At 56.5% G+C, this 18,277-nt stretch overlaps 2 protein-coding genes and 1 non-coding gene across 8 annotated transcripts in view; 1 reads left to right on the top strand and 2 right to left on the bottom strand.

Moving 5' to 3' along the window:
* The window catches only part of ITPR3 (inositol 1,4,5-trisphosphate receptor type 3), a 75,244-nt gene that overhangs the window by 15,489 nt on the left and 41,478 nt on the right, over positions 1–18,277 (top strand). For all 6 annotated transcript variants that reach the window (XM_057699914.1, XM_057699915.1, XM_057699913.1 and 3 more), the window contains 10 exons: positions 11,037–11,158; positions 13,291–13,377; positions 13,872–14,030; positions 14,217–14,315; positions 15,094–15,177; positions 15,773–15,919; positions 16,182–16,277; positions 16,814–16,864; positions 17,059–17,201; positions 18,178–18,277. In XM_057699914.1, the coding sequence (XP_057555897.1) occupies positions 11,037–11,158; positions 13,291–13,377; positions 13,872–14,030; positions 14,217–14,315; positions 15,094–15,177; positions 15,773–15,919; positions 16,182–16,277; positions 16,814–16,864; positions 17,059–17,201; positions 18,178–18,277 (1,088 nt within the window). The remainder of the gene's footprint in view (positions 1–11,036; positions 11,159–13,290; positions 13,378–13,871; positions 14,031–14,216; positions 14,316–15,093; positions 15,178–15,772; positions 15,920–16,181; positions 16,278–16,813; positions 16,865–17,058; positions 17,202–18,177) is intronic.
* On the bottom strand, positions 7,609–10,168 carry LOC130831506 (60S ribosomal protein L10-like). The gene is made up of 2 exons (XM_057699709.1): positions 10,164–10,168; positions 7,609–7,986 (listed from the first exon to the last, which is right to left on the bottom strand). The coding sequence occupies exons 1-2, from the start codon at positions 10,166–10,168 to the stop codon at positions 7,671–7,673; spliced, it is 321 nt and encodes a 106-aa protein (XP_057555692.1). The 3' UTR covers positions 7,609–7,670.
* LOC130832151 (small nucleolar RNA SNORA70) lies at positions 8,031–8,167 on the bottom strand. The gene has a single exon (XR_009048230.1). It is a non-coding gene; the product is annotated as a small nucleolar RNA SNORA70 (small nucleolar RNA).

Genomic DNA, 18,277 nt, shown 5'->3' with positions numbered 1-18,277 from the left:
CGGATCCTGGGCGTGGTGGGCAGGGTGGGAGCAGGCAGGAACACGCCGGGCCGTGCCACTGCTCCTCTGGGGAGAGACCAGCTGGGATTGTCCTCGAGAGGGACGCACTGAGGGAGGGGAGTGGGATTTAAGATCGTCCTGCGGTATCCTTGGCTGTCTGTCTCCTGGGGGCCTTGCCCATCCACTGGAGTGTGAAGGAGATAGAGGGGGTCCTACCAGGCTGCAGCGGGGCCCCCACGTCTACTGCTCTGCTTCCATCACACGCCTCTGTGTGGGGTCTCAGGTCGGGACGTGCCTGGCTGTGTGGGGTCCACCTCTGGCACTGGACTTTCCTCACTACCGCAGACCCCTCTGTCCTGCCCCATCCGGCCACACTGCCTCTCACCTCGTCCCCTACCCCTGGCCCCTCCCTCGTTCCCTCCAGCCACACCAGCCCCGCTGCTGTTCCTCATATTTATTGGCCAGGCTGTTGGTAAAGATGGGGGTTTTGGGGTGCTCGTGAGCGCCGCCTGCTTGGAGGCGCAGTTCTGACTGTGTCTGCCCCGGGGTCGTGAAGTGGGGAGTGGGTCGAGACGGAGGGGCCTGGTGCTTTCCTGGAGCCAGAAATAGGAGAGCTTTGATTTCTGTTCTAGCCGAGGGATTTGGGTGAATTCTTGGGAAGAACGTAGCACGGGAGAGAATGGTGGGGGTCCCGAGGCTGAGCTATGCCAGGGCAGGGAGGGGACGGGGGCCGAAAGGAGAGGTGGGTGCTGTGTCTTGGTGTGTGCAGTCAGCTATGTGGCGTGATTGGTGGTGACAGGGAGGTGGGTGTAGCAGAGGAATATTTGCCCTCGAGTTCTGGTAGACAGAATTTGGGGCCAATTTTTGACAACAAAACAACTACTTAGCAGAACAAGTGCTCCTTTAACTTCTTGTCCTCCTCCTACTCCCTCCTTTCTCTTCCTCTTTATTTTCTCAAAGCCCGTGAGCCCGGCCCACCCTGGCATCGGGGGCTGCCCCGTGGTCCCTGTGGCTTCCCGGGGCCCTGCAAGCTCTGGGAGATGCCAGAGGGGCTCGGCCTCTAGCTTCCTCACCGCCTCCCTGCTCCTGGCCTGGCCTGGGTGCCTTGGTGAGGTGGGCAGAGGCCCCTGTGGACCCTCTGTGGCCCTATGTGGACCTGAGAAGAGCCCACCTTCTGGGACAGAACCGGGTCTCTGTGCAGCCCCCTGGCTGGTGAGTGTGAGTTGGAGCGTGAGAACCTGGGACGAGAGACCCAGACTCCAACCTCTTTAGCTTTGAGATTGAAGCCCAGAGAAAAAAAATGTTAAGACTGGCCTCCAACCCTGGAGCCTGGGTTCTCATTGTTCTGTGTTTTTCCTGCAAACAGCCTGACCTTGGCAGGAGGTCCCAGCAAGGGCGTGGGGACCATGGCAGGCGTTTTAGAACTTGGCCAGAGCTCATCAGAGATGGCCGTGTTCTGAGACCACCCTGGGGTGGGCGCAGCCATGGCTGGGAACGGTGGTCTCTCCCTACATGTCTTGTGCCCCCTTCACCTGCTAACCCTGGAGGCCCCCAGGCTGGGCTGGCCAAGCCTGTGAAGACCCCGCCCTGCCTCCGTCAGCCTCTGGTTAGCTCCCTGTTTGTGGTTTCAGCTCCTGCACCTTCCGAGGCCATCCCAAGCCCCGGCACGTTCAGGGAATTCTTTCCAGAGTTTGCAAGGGAGGCCCAGGGAGGCCCAGGCTGGGAGGCCCAGGCTGCCGGGGCCCCAATGTGTCAGGCACCCCAAGCCAGCCCAGCCTCCCTGCCCTCTGCTTTGTTGTAGGGGTCTCGGGTTATGGCTGCTCAGAGTGCCGGTCTCCTGGCCAGGCCAGGTCTGGGCACAGGAGACCCAGTGCAGAAGGACGCACCTCCCGGTCTACCCGGGAAGCTCAGTGCTCACACCCCCAGCTGCGGCGACCCCATGAAATGTGTAGCCGTCACTTACCCACCCAGTGTGGGGGCAGATGCCTGGGAGGGGGCTGATGAGGGGGCCTCCCTGTACTCTACCTGCCCATCTTCCAAACCCGGTTTATTGTTACTTTCATTATTATTAAGATCCATTTCAACTACTAAAAGGAAAAAGTAAAGAGAAAAATCACACACACCCATGCACCCACTGCTGAGCTCTCTCAGATCCTTTTTGCTGTGTTTATTTCAGGTCTCTTTCACTTTTAAAGAGATAGCATCTTACGCATGTAGCCAAAGCCCCCTGGGTCTTCCCCCACCTCTTTCCCTTCCCCCTCCCCAGAGGCAGACAATCTCAGATATTGGTATGCCTCATTCAGGGGACTATTTTTATGCTTTCGCTATTAATACATAGAGACTTTTCTGCGAATTACATAGGGTATTTTCCATTTTTCTAACCCTGTATATTGAAGGTAGCCTTCTGTACAAATCTTTCTGCACCTTTTTCATTCTGCACTGTTTCTGGGATTTATCTGTGTTGACCTGCGTGCCTCTAGTTCATGTTTAACTGCTGTGTGATATTCTGCGGAGTAAACGGCAATCCTTTTAGCCGTTCTCCTGTTGATGGACATGTGGCTCATTTGCAGTTTTGGGCAGTTGCCAACAATGCTGCAGTGAGCACCTCGTACTCTGCACATATGTCTCCCTGGGTGCACGGGCAAGTGTGTCTTGAGTGCGTTCCGAGGGAGGGTGGCCTGGGTGGCAGGCATCTCTCCTGTCTTGCTAGGAACAGCCCTGCTGCCTTCCATGGGGGCCGTGCATGTTCATCCCCCCATCTGCTCACCCCCCCCCCCCATGCCCTTGCTGCACCCCTATCCTGGCCACACTTGGTTTTGTCCCACTTAAATGTCCTCCAGCCCGCTGGGTGTGAAATGGCATCCCCCTGTGGTTTTAATTTGCTGCCTCTGACTGCTAGTGAGCCAGGTGCATCTTTTCATATATTTATGGGCCACTTGAAATTTTGTTCATCTTTTCCCTTTTTATAAAAGTAATACACATACAGGCTCTAGGATCTAGGTGGGAGCACCCCTTCCCCTCCTTACTCACCTCCTGTCCAGGTCTCCAGGGACAGCCCTGCTGGAGACTCCACCTGGGTAATTTATTCACCCAGTTACACCGCAAAACGTTGTGCAAACATCCATCGGGAATCTGCTCCCACCACCCTCTCCCATCCCTGCTGCTGTCCCTCCAGGTAACCATTTTCTTTAGTTTCCTACGCATCCTCCAGCGGTCCTTAAGGCAAATGCAAACGCATATTCAGACTTCCCCCCCTTTTTTACACTGGGGTAGCATTCCATATACAACTGTTCTATTCTTTGCTGTTTTTACTTTATGACTCTTACTATGGATAGATCCTACTGGAGACCTTTCTATATTAGAATATAGAGATCTTGAACTCTTTTTTTTTTTTCCTAATTTAGTATTTTTTTTTTCTTTTTTTAAAAGTAAATTTATTTATTTGTTGGCTGCGTTGGATCTTTTGTTGCTGTACACGGGCTTTCTCTAGTTGCAGAGAGTGGGGACTACTCATTGTGGTGGCTTCTCTTGTTGCGGAGCACGGGTTCTAGGTGTGCGGACTTCAGTAGTTGCCGCACATAGGCTCAGTAGTTGTGGCACACAGGCTTAGTTGCTCCGAGGCATGTGGGATCTTCCTGGAGTAGAGATCGAAACCATGTCCCCTGCCTTGGCAGGTGGATTCTTTTTTTTTAAATAAATTTATTTATCTATTTTATTGGCTGTGTTGGGTTTCGTTGCTGCACATGGGCTTTCTCTATTTGCGGTGAGCAGGGGCTACTCTTCATTGTGGTGTGCGGGCTCCTCATTGTGGTGGCCTCTCTTGTTGCAGAGCACAGGCTCCAGGCGCGTGGACTTCAGTAGTTGTGGCACATGGGCTCAGTTGTTGTGGTTCACAGGCTGTAGAGCTCAGGCTCGATAGTTGTGGCTCATGGGCTTAGCTGCTCCGCGGCATGTGGTGTCTTCCTGGGGCAGGGATCGAACCCATATTCCCTGCATTGGCAGGCAGATTCTTACCCACTGCGCCACCTAGGAAGTCCGGCAGGTGGATTCTTAACCACTGTTCCACCTAGGAAGTCCCTTGAACTCTCTCTCTTTTTCCCATTTAAAAACTCATTTTTTCCCATATCCTGGACAACTGTGAAAACAGTGTTCCTGTGGGTTACATAGTTTTAAGCATTTCAAAAATACGTATTTATTTTTCAGTTGTGGTGAATAGCCACACAAAGTTTGCCATCTTAACCATTTTTACGTGTGCAGGTCAGTGGCATTCAGCACAGTCTCATCAGCCATCACCATCATCCATCCACAGAACTGCATTTCCTCTTATAAAACTGAAGCTCTATCCCCATTAAATAATAACTCCCCATTCCCACCCCACCCTACCTCACCCCACCCACAACCGCCATCTGATTTTCCATCTCTATGAATCTGACTAGTCTAAGTACTTCACAGGAGTGGAATCATACAGTACTTGTCCTTTTGGGACTGGCTTATGTCACTTAGCTTAATGGCTTCAACGTTTACCTAGATTGCAGCCTGTGTCAGGGTTTCTGGACCTCTTCCACTCATCCTACAGCTCCATAGCCATCCTTCACGTGGCTCTAATGTAATTTATTTACCCAATCCCCTCCAATGGGCACGTGGGCTGTTTCTAATCTTTTTTTTTTTTTTTTAATTTATTTGTTTGGCTGTGTTGCTGCACACGGGCCTTCTCTAGCTGTGGCAAGTGGGGGCCACTCTTCATTGGGGTACCTGGGCCTCTCACTGCAGTGGCCTCTCTTGCCACGGAGCATTGGCTCTAGATGCGTGGGCTTCGGTAGTTGTGGCACACGGGCCTAGCCACTCCTCAGCATGTGCAATCCTCCCAGACGAGGGCTTGAACCCCTGTCTCCTTCATTGGCAGGCAGATTCTTAACCACCGTGTCACCAGGGAAGTCCCTGTTTCTAATCTTTATCATTGCTGACAGTGCTGCTGCAAGACCCTTGTCCCTCGTCATTTTGTACAAACGCAGCTGTGATCTTGGAATGAAGGACCAGTGGGGAGACAGCTGAGCCCAAGGCAGGGGGCACCCATGGTTCTGATCCAGACGGCCAACTGCTCCCCACTGGGGTGGTTCCATTTAGTGCCTCCCCCAGCAGTGTAATAAGAGAAAGCAAACCCGTTCACTCTTTTCATCGTTTCTTCTACTTGCCACCCCATGTCTCCAAATGTTTTGCTTATTCCAGGTAAGTTTAGCTCACTTGGCCCACCCCTCCACTTTCTCCCCTCCCCCCCCCCCCCCAGCAGCATCCTGTGGCTGCTGTGGATTCTCCATTGTCACCTTTATAAACCTGAGTATCACAGTCACACCTTTATTTCTTATCCTGTCACCTCCTACGGTGCTCCGCCCCATATCCACCTTCCACCAGCCATGCAGCCTTTTAGTTTTACATCATGAAGAGTGAATAAGCTTTGCGTTCTCTTCTGTAACCACATTGGAGTCTTCAGTGTTCTATAAGTTGTGTCTGCATGTTAAAGACTGACATGATTTATACAGAGCTTATGGGTAATTTTGGCTGCATAACTTTATTCCCTGGGATCTGTTCTTGTCTTGAATCCTCTGCTAGTGCTTTTTGCCCTTGGTTGAGCAGCAGAACCATTTGAGATCGGGGTAGAGGGTGAGGGGTGCCTTTGAAAATGCATATCCCCAGGCCTTACCCCACTACCAAGATCTGTGGGCGAGCTGAGAGTTCGGTTTTTTACCTCTCCCCCTCCCCCACTGCCGCCCCCAGATACTTCTATACAGTGGTAGTGGGTTTGGAGTATTACATACCTTAGTTTCAGGGAATGTCCATTGCCTTTATTTAATAAGTGAATATGGTCTTGTCTGCAGCCTCACCAGCCCTGTGTCCCTGCACCCACAGGTTCATGCCACGCAGCACATGCAGTCCTTACTGAAGGCACCCCCCACCCCACCCCAGACCCAGACTTTTCTCTTGGCCTTTGCTGCTGCTGCCCCTGTGTGGGCCCAGTCTCCTGGCTACCCTTCCACCCTTTCTCCTCTCTGCCCTTCTGCCCTGCAATTCAGTGAGAGGGAAGGTTCTGGCCCCTCCTGGGTTTGGACAGGGCTGCCTTTGGGCAAAGAGCACAGCAGACTAAACGCATGGAGATGTGCACAGGGGTGGCCACACACACTTTAGAGGGCTCAGGTCACTTATTCACTCAACAAGCATTTTCTTTTTTTTGACCTGCATTTCTCTTTGTATTTGTGTATGTACGTATGTATGTATGTATTGGCTGTGTTGGGTCTTCATTGCTGCGCGTGGGCTTTCTCTAGTTGTGGTGAGCAGGGGCTACTCCTCGTTGTGGTGCACGGGTTTCTCATTGCAGTGGCTTCTCTTGTTGTGGAGTGCAGGCTCTAGGCACACGGTTCAGTAGTTGTGGCTTGTGGGCTCTAGAGCGCAGGCTCAGTAGTTGTGGTGCATGGGCTTAATTATTGCTCCACGGCATGTGGGATCTTCCCAGACCAGGGATCGAACCCACGTCCCCTGCATTGGCAGCTAGGTTCTTAACCACTGTGCCACCAGGGAAGTCCCAGTATGTATCTTTTTGAATTAGAGTTTTCTCCTGATATAGGCCCAGGAGTGGGATCAACAGGCATCGTGTGACATATATTGTTGGCAAGGCTCTAATGGAGGATGTAGATAAGAGAAAAAGACAAATTTGACAAGTTCCAGGTAGCGGGTTTCCAAGAAAGATATAGAGGAATCAGGAGCAGGGAGGGGTCACTTCTGACTTCACCCCTCTGCTGGGATGCTGTAGGGCAATGTGTTTCATTCAGACACAGGTTCTGACCCTTAGTGGGTTGTGAAGTCCCTTTAATGGGGCTCAATCATCCTTCAAAGAGCTGAATGGAATAGCATTAGGATGCATCTCCTGTTCAGTACATTCAGATTTTAAATTTGAAGCTTTTTTTATTTCTACAAATTCTGTTTGGTTCTTTTTCATTCTGCTGTGTCACATTTTATAGTTTCCTGTTCTCTGCAGGGATCCTCAACCTTTTCTTTTATTGATTTAAGCAGAGTAGGCATATCTGTGTTACAGATGATGCCTGTGTCTGAAGTCTCTTTATGTCTGTTTCCAGTGTCTGTTTCTTGTGGCATCTGGTTCCCAGGAATCCCTGGTTATCTTTGACTGTGTATGGGTCATTGCATCTGAACATTTGGCCTGAGTGGTTGTGGGCTGGGTTGAAGGTACCTTCCTCCAGAGAGGCTGTGCATATCCTGTTCCCAGATTCCTGGGGACGCCGCCCATCCAAGACCACCTGAAGCTAAGCTCAAGTTCGGGGTTCCTGGCACCATCCAGGGGACTCCCATGGGGCTCTAGTTCCTGGAAGGAGCTGTCTTCTGGGGTCAGCCCTCGCCTGGGGGTGTGGCCCTTTGGGGCCCCAGCTTATTGAGGAAGGTCTCCTGTTACCCTTCCCACCTCCTCTGGGCCTGGGTTTGGATACCTGCCCCATCACCTGGTGAAGCTGTCCAAATAAGATCTCGTGCTTTCTGAACTCAACAGATACCCAGTAAAGTCACTTGGGTGCTTCTGTAGCTCCCGGGTTTCCCTTTGTGTTTTTTTTGGACAGAAAAGGAGGATTTATTCATGGGCACAAGTAAGGAGGGGACAGCGCCAAAGGCTCTCACGAGTGCAGGGCCCGCCATTTGTCCAGGGGGCCACGATTAGGGATGTATTTGACCCCACAGCCATCCGGGATGAGCCGCTTTTCTGCCACCATGTTTTCAAATTCATCCGCGTTACACTTAGTAAATCCCCACTTCTTGGAGATGTGGATCTTCTGGCGGCCAGGGAACTTGAATTTGGCCCTGCGGAGGGCCTCAATCACATGTTCCTTGTTCTGCAGCTTGGTGCGGATGGACATTATGATTTGGCCAATGTGGACCCTGGCCACTGTGCCCTGGAGCTTTCGGAAGGCACCACGCATACCTGTCTGGAGCCTAGATTGGGGACAGCATGCCAGTCATTAATGTCCCTGGAAAAGGGCTGTCTCCACGGTCCCTTAGGGCAACCTGTACAGGCAACAGGCTGCATACACTACCGAGGACACTGCTGTTTGCAGCCGTTGCACACTGGGCCCCCATGGGGAAAAGACCGGGTTTCCCTTTCGATCGTCTGTTCTGTCTGGATGACCCCTCGCTTGGTTCATTAAGAAGTCTGAAAACAAGACGCGTTCGAAAAATCCGGTTGCTTTAGTTGTTTTCCGGTGAGGTTGGGCCAGAACGGATGATAATTGTGGTTCTCTGCCCTGTCAGGGCCGGGCCTGCCCATCATTACCAGGGACAGGAAATCCCCATCTGTTTCATGACAGTGACCCATAAATGTATTTCCTAGGGGAGTCAGGGCAGACGAGCGTGAGCACTCTGCTCTTGGGCACCTGGGGCAACATCTATCTCTTCCCTGCTTTTCTCCTCTCTGGGTTGGGTGTGTGGGGTGGGCCGGGGGGAGACCAGGTTGCTCACCATCACTAGGGCCTGTGGGCTTCTGCCCTCGCTGCCCTCCCCCTCTCCGGGCTGACTCAGGGCCTGGACTGCCCCCTCCCATCTAAGCAGACCAGCCTGTGAGACTCTGGAGTCCCCCTTTAATATTATAAAGTGGAATTCCAGAATAATACAATCTATTCATATCCCTATTTATATAATATTAAACGGGCGGCATCCAGGGCCAGGGTTAAGTGAGTCTGGAGCCCGGGGGTGGGGGGTTTTGTGGGTAGGGAGCAAGACCAGTATAATGCCTTAAGCATGACAACAAGAGAAATGAAAGGAAAACCCTGATAGCCAAGGAATGTACAGATTTTAGAAGGAAATGTTGGGTGCAGATGGAAGACTCAAGGCACCAGTCGGAGCTTGCCTCTGAATCATGAGTACGGGGGCCACAGCTGCAGGCAGTGGGCGCAGCGTGAGTGACGCATTCTCTGAGACAGCACAGATCTCCCGGTGAAGTCTGAACAACACAGATTCCCTCAGTTTATATCGGAGTTGCGTTCCTGGAAAAGTCAGTGTTTGCTAAAAGCATGCGAAAAAGGTTGTGTTGCTGTGCACCACGCTGGGCCCAGAGCACCGCCTGCAGCTGTCCACCTGTGAGCGTGTGGCGGGCCGTTTGTGTCAGGGTGCAGGCGCCCAGCCTCCCTGTCCCGCCCACTACATGCTAGCTGTGACCTCACTTGTTGGGACAACAAAAAATTGTCACCTCCCATTTCCAAAACACCCCACTCCTCCAACTCCTATTGGGAACCATCCACTTCTAACAAGGCAGTGAAATCTGTGTGGTAACCAAGGGACCAGGAGCCCTGAGAGCTCCCATCTAGCCTGGAGAAGCAGGAGGACTTCCTGGAGGGGGTGACACCCCCCCCCCCCCCACACCAGCTTCTTGAAGTTTGGGCAGAACCCTGTAAAGACATACTCTGCAAAGAAATGAGTGTTTATTTCTGAAGTGATGCCCGCTCGTGCTGGTGGTGCCAAGGTGGATAAGGCAGGGCAGCTCTTGGTGGCCCCAACTGCTTATGGAATTCCTTTTTTCTGCCCTCCTTTCAAGGAAGGTCTGTCTTCTCTGAACTTTGACTCACTCAGTTTTCCTTCTGACGACCAGAGGCCTCTGCCTGCTTGCAGGTCAGACAGAAGACCCAGTTGAGCTTTTAGTTTCCAGGGGCTGGAGAACTAGCTTTTATTTATTTATTTATTTAAATATTTATTTATTCATTCATTTTGGTTGCACCGGGTCTTAGTTGTGGCATTCAAACTCTTAGTTGTAGCATGCATGTGGGATCTAGATCCCTGACCAGGGATTGAACCCGGGCCCCCTGCATTGGGAGTGCCGAGTCTTAACCACTGTGCCATCTGGAAAGTCCCCTGGAAGATGAACTTTGACCAAAGCAGGGACGTAGCCTTCCCTTTAGAGGGTAGAGGGAAGGGCCTGACGATGGGGGCTCCCCGTCTCTGTGATCTGCTCCCCAAGAGGCTCCCGTCCAGGTTCCCACCACAACCATCTTCCTTTGTTTCTGCTACTGGAGCACTGCCAGTCATGGGGGCACTGCAGCCTGGGAGGGGTCTTAGAGGCCATGAGTCCCACCCTGTGCCCTCCTGGGATTCCCTCCTGTGACGGGAGCTCACTGCCTCACAGCATGGTCCATGCTGTCATCAGACAGGCCCAGTCCCCTTGCCAGCATTTCACCAGGACCCAGAATCCTCTATCCCTTCCTGTCATGCTTTACAATAGGATTTTCCAACTCATGCCTCCTTTCCATAAGTAGAAAAGTCTGACATCCTTTTTGGAGTTTGGGCTTATGAAAATCATTGATGTTTTGTCTGCTTGCCAAAATAAAAATCAGGTAATAAAGAACCTGTTTCTGGAATTTTGATTGGTGCTGTCTTAGGTTGAGTTCCCTGGAAGCAGAGCCTACAGCAGGAGAATTACTGAGGAGGGGTCCCAGGAGGAATGTGAAGGAGACTCGCACCTACAGGGCAGGGAGGAGCCGAGCAAGGAGGTGGTTTCAGGGGAAGAGAAGCCTCAGGCTGATCCCCCAGGGACCACCGCAGACAGTCCCCCCCTCCTGCCACTGGATGGAGGCCACCCCTCGGGGGGCGAGGGGGATATAGCTTCCCAGGCACCTGTGGGCAGGATGGTGGTGGGCCAGAGAGGGTGCTGATGCGAATGGTCAGCTGCCAGTGTCCAAAAACCTGGACACAGACAGGGCATGGGGTGGGGGCCCCAAGGCCTCTGATACATTTCCTGTGGCGACGAGGGCGCATGGCCGCCTGCCAGGGCACGCGTCTCAGACCTGCTTCTGGGCCTTTCTGTCCTACGCAGCACAATCCAGGACGCTCCTGGTTCTACGGGGATCTTCCGACCACTGCATCTCTGCCCCAGTGGGGCTGGGGTATGGGGAGGGGAGGGGAGAGCAGAGGTGGGATTTGGGGGCAGGGCTGCAGGCTGCGGTTTTCCCCTGAGCCCCACATGAACCGATCTCCCGCCTTTTGCCTTCGCTCCTCAGACTGCCTCTTCAAGGTGTGTCCCATGAACCGCTACTCGGCCCAGAAGCAGTACTGGAAGGCCAAGCAGACCAAGCAGGACAAGGAGAAGATCGCCGATGTGGTGCTGCTGCAGAAGTTACAGGTGTGTGTGCGTAGGTATCCACCTGCACGAGTGTGTCATGAACCCAGGCACACACATAGGGCCACTGTGCATCAGAGCTGACAGGGGCCCTGTGGTGTTTTTTTTTTTTTTTTTTTGCTGTGCATGGGCTTTCTTTTTAGTTGCTGTGATTGGGGGCTACTCTTTGCTGTGGTGCGCGGGCTCCTCATTGCCGCGGCCTCTCTTGTTGCAGAGCCTGGGCTCCAGGCACGTAGGCTTCAGTAGTTGCAGCACACGGGCCCAATAGTTGTGGCTCATGGGCTCTAAAGCGCAGGCTCAATAGCTGTGGCACACGGGCTTAGTTGCTCCGCAGCACGTGGGATCTTCCTGGAGCAGGGATCGAACCCGTGTCCCCTGCATTGGCAGGTGGATTCTCAACCACTGCGCCACCTAGGAAGCCCCAGTCCTGTGGTTTTTAAAACCACACTAGGCAAGAGACTGGTGTGTGTTGCTGTGAAGGGGGTGAGGGAGCCGTGCCCTCCCAGAGGCCCGTTCATCCCTATGACCCCTTTGTGCCAGTTAGAAGGTGCCTCTTCCTTCAGGCAGGCACAGCCCTGTCCCAGGGCATGCGGCTCAGTGAGCTATGGACTGCACCTCAGCTGCCACCCAGGCCTTCAGCTGGACACTGCAGTGCAGTGGAAATCTGTACGTGGAGTTACCAGGGGCTTCTAGAGACAGTGGCTCCAGCGAACCTGATTTGAGAACTAGTCTTAACCTCTCCCCTCATTTTATAGAGTTGGAGCCTGGGGCCCTTCGAGGAGACTGGGCCGTTGTGGTCTGCCTATGAGTTGGCAGCGGGGCTTAGATGGTCCCTGGGTCTCTGGCCGACCTTAGTGTGTGGTGTGAGGGCCTGGTGGTTGCTCTCAGGCCTCTTAGTTCACATCCTGGGCGGTTCTCTCTGGACGGAGCTCAGGGCCCCCAGCCCAATCCCCATGGAAAAGAGTGGGAGGCTTGGCTGTGATCAGGAGCATTGCAGCCTGCATCTGAGACCCTCCCTCGGGCCTGGGGCCACGGCCCCCACCAGGCAGACCTTGCTTCCCAGTATCCCCTTCCCTGAGGTGGGTGTGAAATGGGGAAAGAGTGGGCCCCACCCCACAGCTGTGAACTGGGTTGGAAAGAGGGGGCCGGGCATGGGCTGCTGAGCTCTGGTAAAAATAAGGCCATCTCTCATCCTGGGCTGGGGGGCTGTCACAGGCTTCTTTCCTGCTGCTGCCAAAGGCTCAGGCTGAGCTGTGGATTTGGCTGGGCATAGGGCATTCACGCATGCGCAGATACTCAGAACCACCCGTGGTCACACAGCCGGACACTGCAGGTTGTGGAAAGTCACGTGGTACCTGGTACGGCTCCCCAGCAGCCACCCTCCCACCAGCCTCAGGCATGAGGCCTGGGTAATGGGACTGCGGAGGTGAAAGGGGCAGAGGGACCACTGCTCTCAGAGAGAGCCGGTCTGATGGAGGAGATGAGTCCCCACCTCCAGGACCCCCCAATCTGATGGAGGAGGCACAGTGTATCCTTAGGCAGTCTAATGGAATAGAAGAGCCTAAAAGGTGTCCTTAATGGGATGCAAACCAAATCTTGGAGGCACCAGAGTTGGATCCGTCAGCGTTGGACGTGACTCATCATGGAAGGCTCCCTGGAGGCAGTGGGCTGGGAGCTCACGCAGTTTGGGGAGGGAGGGTCGCAGAGGAGAAGGGGTGGAGGAGGAGGAGGCAATGACGCCAAGCACACCTGCTGGCATGTGGGCTGGGCTGGGGTCCCGTGTTGGGGCACCAGGAGTCTGGTGAAATGGGGGAGTGGGGCACGGCCTTAGGTTATCTGCTAGGGGCGTAGGGGGCTCACAGGCCTGCTGGCTGCCCCCAGCAGGGAGCTGGTGAGGAGGGGGCAGAGGGGAGGGATCCGGTGCCCTGGGCTGCGTCCTGTGCGACCTCAGGCCACCCCTTCACACTCTGAGCCTCATCCTCTCGTTGGCAGTAGGGGGAACAGGCCAGAGGGCCTCAGGAGGGTCACTCTGGGTGCAGTGCCAGGACCTGTGTGTGTGGGGAGGCGTGGGGGCGTGTGTCCCTCCAGGAGCGGGCTTCTGGGCCCGCCCTCCACCTGTGTGTGTGTCTGTGCAGCACGCAGCCCAGATGGAGCAGAAGCAGAATGACACAGAGAACAAGAAGGTGCACGGGGACGTCGTGAAATACGGCAGCGTGATCCAGGTGCGACGTGGGGGCAGGCGTGGGGGTGGGGGTGCCAGCTGCCTCTGCACCACCCCACCCGGGACTGTCTTGTGACTGCGCGTCGGCCTCTGCGTGTGCCTGTCGCTGTGTGGCCTGAACAGCTGTGTCCGTGGGGTGTGTTCAGCACGGCGGCCACCAGCACAGATTCTGGAGCCCTGAGGTCTGGCTTCACGTCTTGCCTCTGTGACCTGGGTGCGTTACTTCACTTCCCTGGGCCTCTGTTTCCCCATCTGGACCATCAGGCCAGGGACAGTACTTCCCTCTGGGTGTTGTAAGAGTACTTGAGCTAATACCTGTAAGGTGTTTAGAACAGCACTAGCTCTCGCGTGATCAGCTGGGTGCTGGACTGGGTGCGTGACTGTGCGTGTGGCCGTGTTTGTCTCAGTCTGTGTGTCCAAGGGTCCAGTGTGCCCCCCAGTGCCCTGGCTGGCCTCCTGGGGTGACCCCACCCCTCCACGTACCTCCCCCCGCAGCTCCTGCACATGAAAAGTAACAAGTACCTGACTGTGAACAAGCGGCTGCCAGCCCTGCTGGAGAAGAACGCCATGCGGGTGACACTGGATGCCACGGGCAACGAGGGCTCCTGGCTCTTCATCCAGCCCTTCTGGAAGCTGCGGAGCAACGGGGACAATGTGAGGACGGGCTGGGGGGAGGGGCCTGCTGGAAGGCGAAGGCCACAGCTCCAGGGGCACTTCTACAGGGTCTTCGGTGTGGGGGCTGCCTGAGCTCAGGCCCATTTCTTAGGGGGCAGACTGACCAGAGGGAAGCCTGGGGGCCCGGGCCTCCCCACCCTCACCCTGCTCCATCTGTCCCCATAGGTGGTCGTGGGGGACAAGGTGATCCTGAACCCCGTCAACGCTGGACAGCCTCTGCACGCCAGCAGTTACGAGCTCAGCGACAATGCCGGCTGCAAGGAGGTGAGCGGGGTGGCGGGCTGAGATCGGCTGGGACCTGGGGCCCTTTACGGGAGTGCTTGCATCGGGACACGTGTCTCTCGAGGGACAAGATACAAAGAAACTGTAAGGGACGAAACCGAACCGCACCCATGCACAGTTGGGGCCGTTGTGAACAATAAGGTACAAAAAGGCCAAAAAAACCAACCGTTGCTGAGGTGCTGGGAGCAAAAGCAGGATACGTGGCATGATGCCTGCACAGGACACCACCGAGGGAGGGGGGCAGACCACTGACGTCACCCCCCGGCCCCACCCACGCATCTGCCCCCATCCTCACCCTGTATAAGGAGAGCCAGCAGGGCCACCTGTCACTTATTTTCGCTCCCTGCGGCTGCAGCACAAGTCTCGCTAAAGCCTTGCCTGAGTGTTTCATCTGGCCTCTTCTGTTGATTAAAGAGCCCAAGGACCCTAGTGGGTAACAGGGCCAGCCCTGCAGCAGAGGGGCGTCCACGCATCGGCTCCCCGCAGAGTCACTTCCTCCAGTCCTGTCTACAGCTGGAGGGGCTGGGGGCCTCCCTGCTCCCCTCCTGTCTCCCAGCGTCTGCCCACATTCTGCACCCCACAGGGTGGTGGCCCCAGGGCAGCTGGGGTCTGGGGGCCCTGGTTGCGAGAGGATCCCCCCACTTGTGTTCTAACGGGGGCTGGGCCGGCCTCCTCTCACCCCCTTCGGGCCTTCAGCACTGGCCCGCGCCCCAGCGGCTGGGGGTCTGCCTGCCTCACGGGTCTCTCCGCGCCTCCCCAGGTCAACTCCGTGAACTGCAACACCAGCTGGAAGATCAACCTGTTTATGCAGTTCCGAGACCACCTGGAGGAGGTGTTGAAAGGGGTGAGGACTGGGAGCTCCCCGGCGCTCCCCGCCACCTTCCACGCACCCAGCTCTGCTCCCTGTCGGGCCCTCGCCTCCAGGCAGCCCCTGCTCTGGCTCTGCAGCCCCGTCCAGCCTCCCTTCACCCCCACAGGGCCCAGCCCGGTGGCCTCGGCCAGACCGCCCCTTCTCTTGTCTCTGGCCTCACAGACCCCTTCTCTGTCCTCTGCCAGTCCTGGCCGCGCTCACTTTGCTCTCTTGCTCAGGGGGTGGCAGCGGACTGGGGGTCCTCGCCCCCCTACGGCGGGGTACGCCTGGGTCCTTCGCACGCCGTGTCCCCTGCCCCCACCTCTGCGCCGTCCCAGGCCAGGCCCCCTGCCTGTGCGCTCGTGTCCCCTTGGGCAAGGACGCGAAGCTGCCAGGTCAGGGCCTGTGGGACATGAGGGGTTGGCAGGAGGGGCCGGCCCTGGCCCCTGCCACTTTCTGGGGGGGCTCGGAGCGCACCCCACCCTCGGTGTGCTGGCTCTGGAAGGAGCTGTGCCGGCATCTGAGACAGGTGGGCTCGTCCCCCGGGAGGGTCCTTGTCCGCCTCGAGCCCACACCCCGCCGCCTGCAGGGAGACGTGGTGCGGCTGTTCCACGCGGAGCAGGAGAAGTTCCTGACGTGCGATGAGTACAGGGGCAAGCTGCATGTGTTCCTGCGCACCACGCTGCGCCAGTCCGCCACCTCGGCCACCAGCTCCAACGCCCTCTGGGAGGTGGAGGTCAGAGCCCTGCGTCCGGCGCCCGGGCCCCAGCCCTGCTCTCTGGCCCTGGGCTTCCCGCGCTCCCCCTCCCCCTGCAGGGTGGCAGGTCCACTCTTGTCTGTCTCTCCTCTGAGCCCCTTGGCAGCCAAGGGGCCAGAGAGGGTCCCAGAGCCACCCGCGCAGAGCTCTCCAGGCCTGCAGTGCCCCTCCCCGCCTTGCCTCCCCCCCACCCCTCCCCGGCCAGCCTCTCCTTCCTGCCTCACCCCGGCACCCTCCCCAGGTGGTCCACCACGACCCCTGCCGTGGAGGAGCTGGCCACTGGAACGGCCTGTACCGCTTCAAGCACCTGGCCACAGGCAACTACCTGGCTGCAGAGGTGAGTGGGAGGCAGAGGGCATCCTGGGAGCTCCGGCTGTGTGTGCACGAGCACGTGTGCCCAGCGCACGTCTGCACAGAGACACACGTGTCTGTGGACCCTGGCTTCTCTGCACTCATGCGTTTGTTTAACAAATACTATCAAATACATGCATGACTGTGAGTAAGTCTCACGAATACGATGCCCCTGCTCCGTGCCAGGAGCTGTTCTAGGCACGGAGGATACAGCAGTGAGCCCGACTCCCAGCCCTGGTGGAACTTACATTCCGCCTCCATGTCTGTCCCTAACGCCCAGGCTTGTGTGGACTGGGGCGTGTGTGTGTGTGTGTGTGTGTGTGTGTGTGTCCATCTGTGGGCCTGTGGAGGGCAGGGCTGGGGCTCTTGTGGATGCCTCCTCCAGGAGTGACATGAGTTTTGAGGCTGGGATGGGCACCCCTGGGTGGGGGGAGGCTGCCTGCCCCAGCCCAGGGCCATATGTAGACTTTATTTTGGAGTGGGCGTCATGTGGAGAGCCCCCCATCTTGTGTCTCCGAGCAGGAGAACCCCAGCTACAAGGGTGATGCCTCTGACCCCAGGGCAGCAGGAACGGTGAGGACCAAAGGAGGGTTCCAGGGCGGCGGGGAGAGACCGTGCACAGCTCTGGGGTGGGTGGGGGGAGGGGCGGCCGAGAAACCCTGGGAGGTGGGCTGGAGGGAGAAGGCCTCTCGGGTGGGATCCTGGGTGGCTTCAGGGGGCCTGAGAGAAGGGAGGGGCTCCCGCCTGAGCTGGGGTCCTCACCCCAGGGTGCCCAGGGCCGTGCAGGTCGCCGGAACGCTGGGGAGAAGATCAAGTACCGCCTGGTGGCTGTGCCCCACGGCAACGACATCGCTTCCCTCTTCGAGCTGGACCCCACCACGCTGCAGAAAACCGACTCCTTCGTGCCTCGGTGGGTAGGGGCCGTGTGACTGCGGGCTGGCGGGGGTGCCCAGGCTGGCACCTGGACTGCCTATGCCTCCCACTCCTCTGTCCCCCTGAAGTCCCTTGGCCTTAGGACCTGCATGAATCACCCCTCTGGACCTCCAGCTCTGAGGCCTGTGGGCAGCTCACCACCACTGACCGCTTGCTGTGTGCCCGGCCCTGGGCCCTGTGCTAGTTCTTTATCAAAATGCCTTTCTCCAGTGTTCTTTACAGCCAGTCAGGCTGGGGCTCAGGCACAGGCTGCATGACAGCTTGTCTCGGGTACACTGAGTGCAGAGGCCGGACTCCCTGACCTTTAAGACCACCCAACCCTGAAACTTTAGGATGTAACATCAAGAAACTTCTGGGTGTCAATCAGGCGTTAGCATTGACTGACCTCAGGCCGCTGACTCCGTCACTTTGCCCCAACTTCCTCACCTGTGAAGTGAGACTATCAAGTTACCCATCAGCAGGGCTGATGCGAGAATTAATTGAGTCACTATAGGCCCACAATCCGTTATGTGAACTCAGGGCCAGATGTATGTGGAGATTCAGATTATTTTTCACTTCTAAAAGGTACCTGTATTTCATAACCAAAGACTATTTCCGCCGTGAAACACATGCGTGTTGACAGTACATGGGATCGTTTAAATAGCCTCATTTGTCCCAGTGAGTTTGGGTCCTGAGCTTGTAGACAGGCCTGGGCTTTCAGAACTCGGGTCTGGGGAGAGCGGGCAAGGCACGTGGGCCGGGGAAGGCCAGCAGTTAGCACAGGGCCTGGGGCCGTGTCGCTGGCCCCTCTCCTCTGGCTCGGCCTGCTCACCTGGAGGGGACCAGGACCCCTGTCCCGCGGCCGCCGGGCGTGGAGGCAGGTGGGAGACGGGAAGCCGTCGGGGGTTAGAGCGGGCGGCGGCCGGGTGCGCTCCGTGGCGCACTCCCTGTGCTCTGCGCGCCCCCGCCCGCAGGAACTCGTACGTGCGGCTGCGGCACCTCTGCACCAACACGTGGATCCAGAGCACCAACGTGCCCATCGACGTGGAGGAGGAGCGGCCCATCCGGCTCATG

Source organism: Hippopotamus amphibius, chromosome 11 (genome assembly GCF_030028045.1).
Source record: "Hippopotamus amphibius kiboko isolate mHipAmp2 chromosome 11, mHipAmp2.hap2, whole genome shotgun sequence".
NCBI classification, from domain to species: domain Eukaryota; kingdom Metazoa; phylum Chordata; class Mammalia; order Artiodactyla; family Hippopotamidae; genus Hippopotamus; species Hippopotamus amphibius.
The sequence above is the reverse complement of the archived record's forward strand: the minus strand, read 5'-3'. Positions and strand labels throughout refer to the sequence as shown.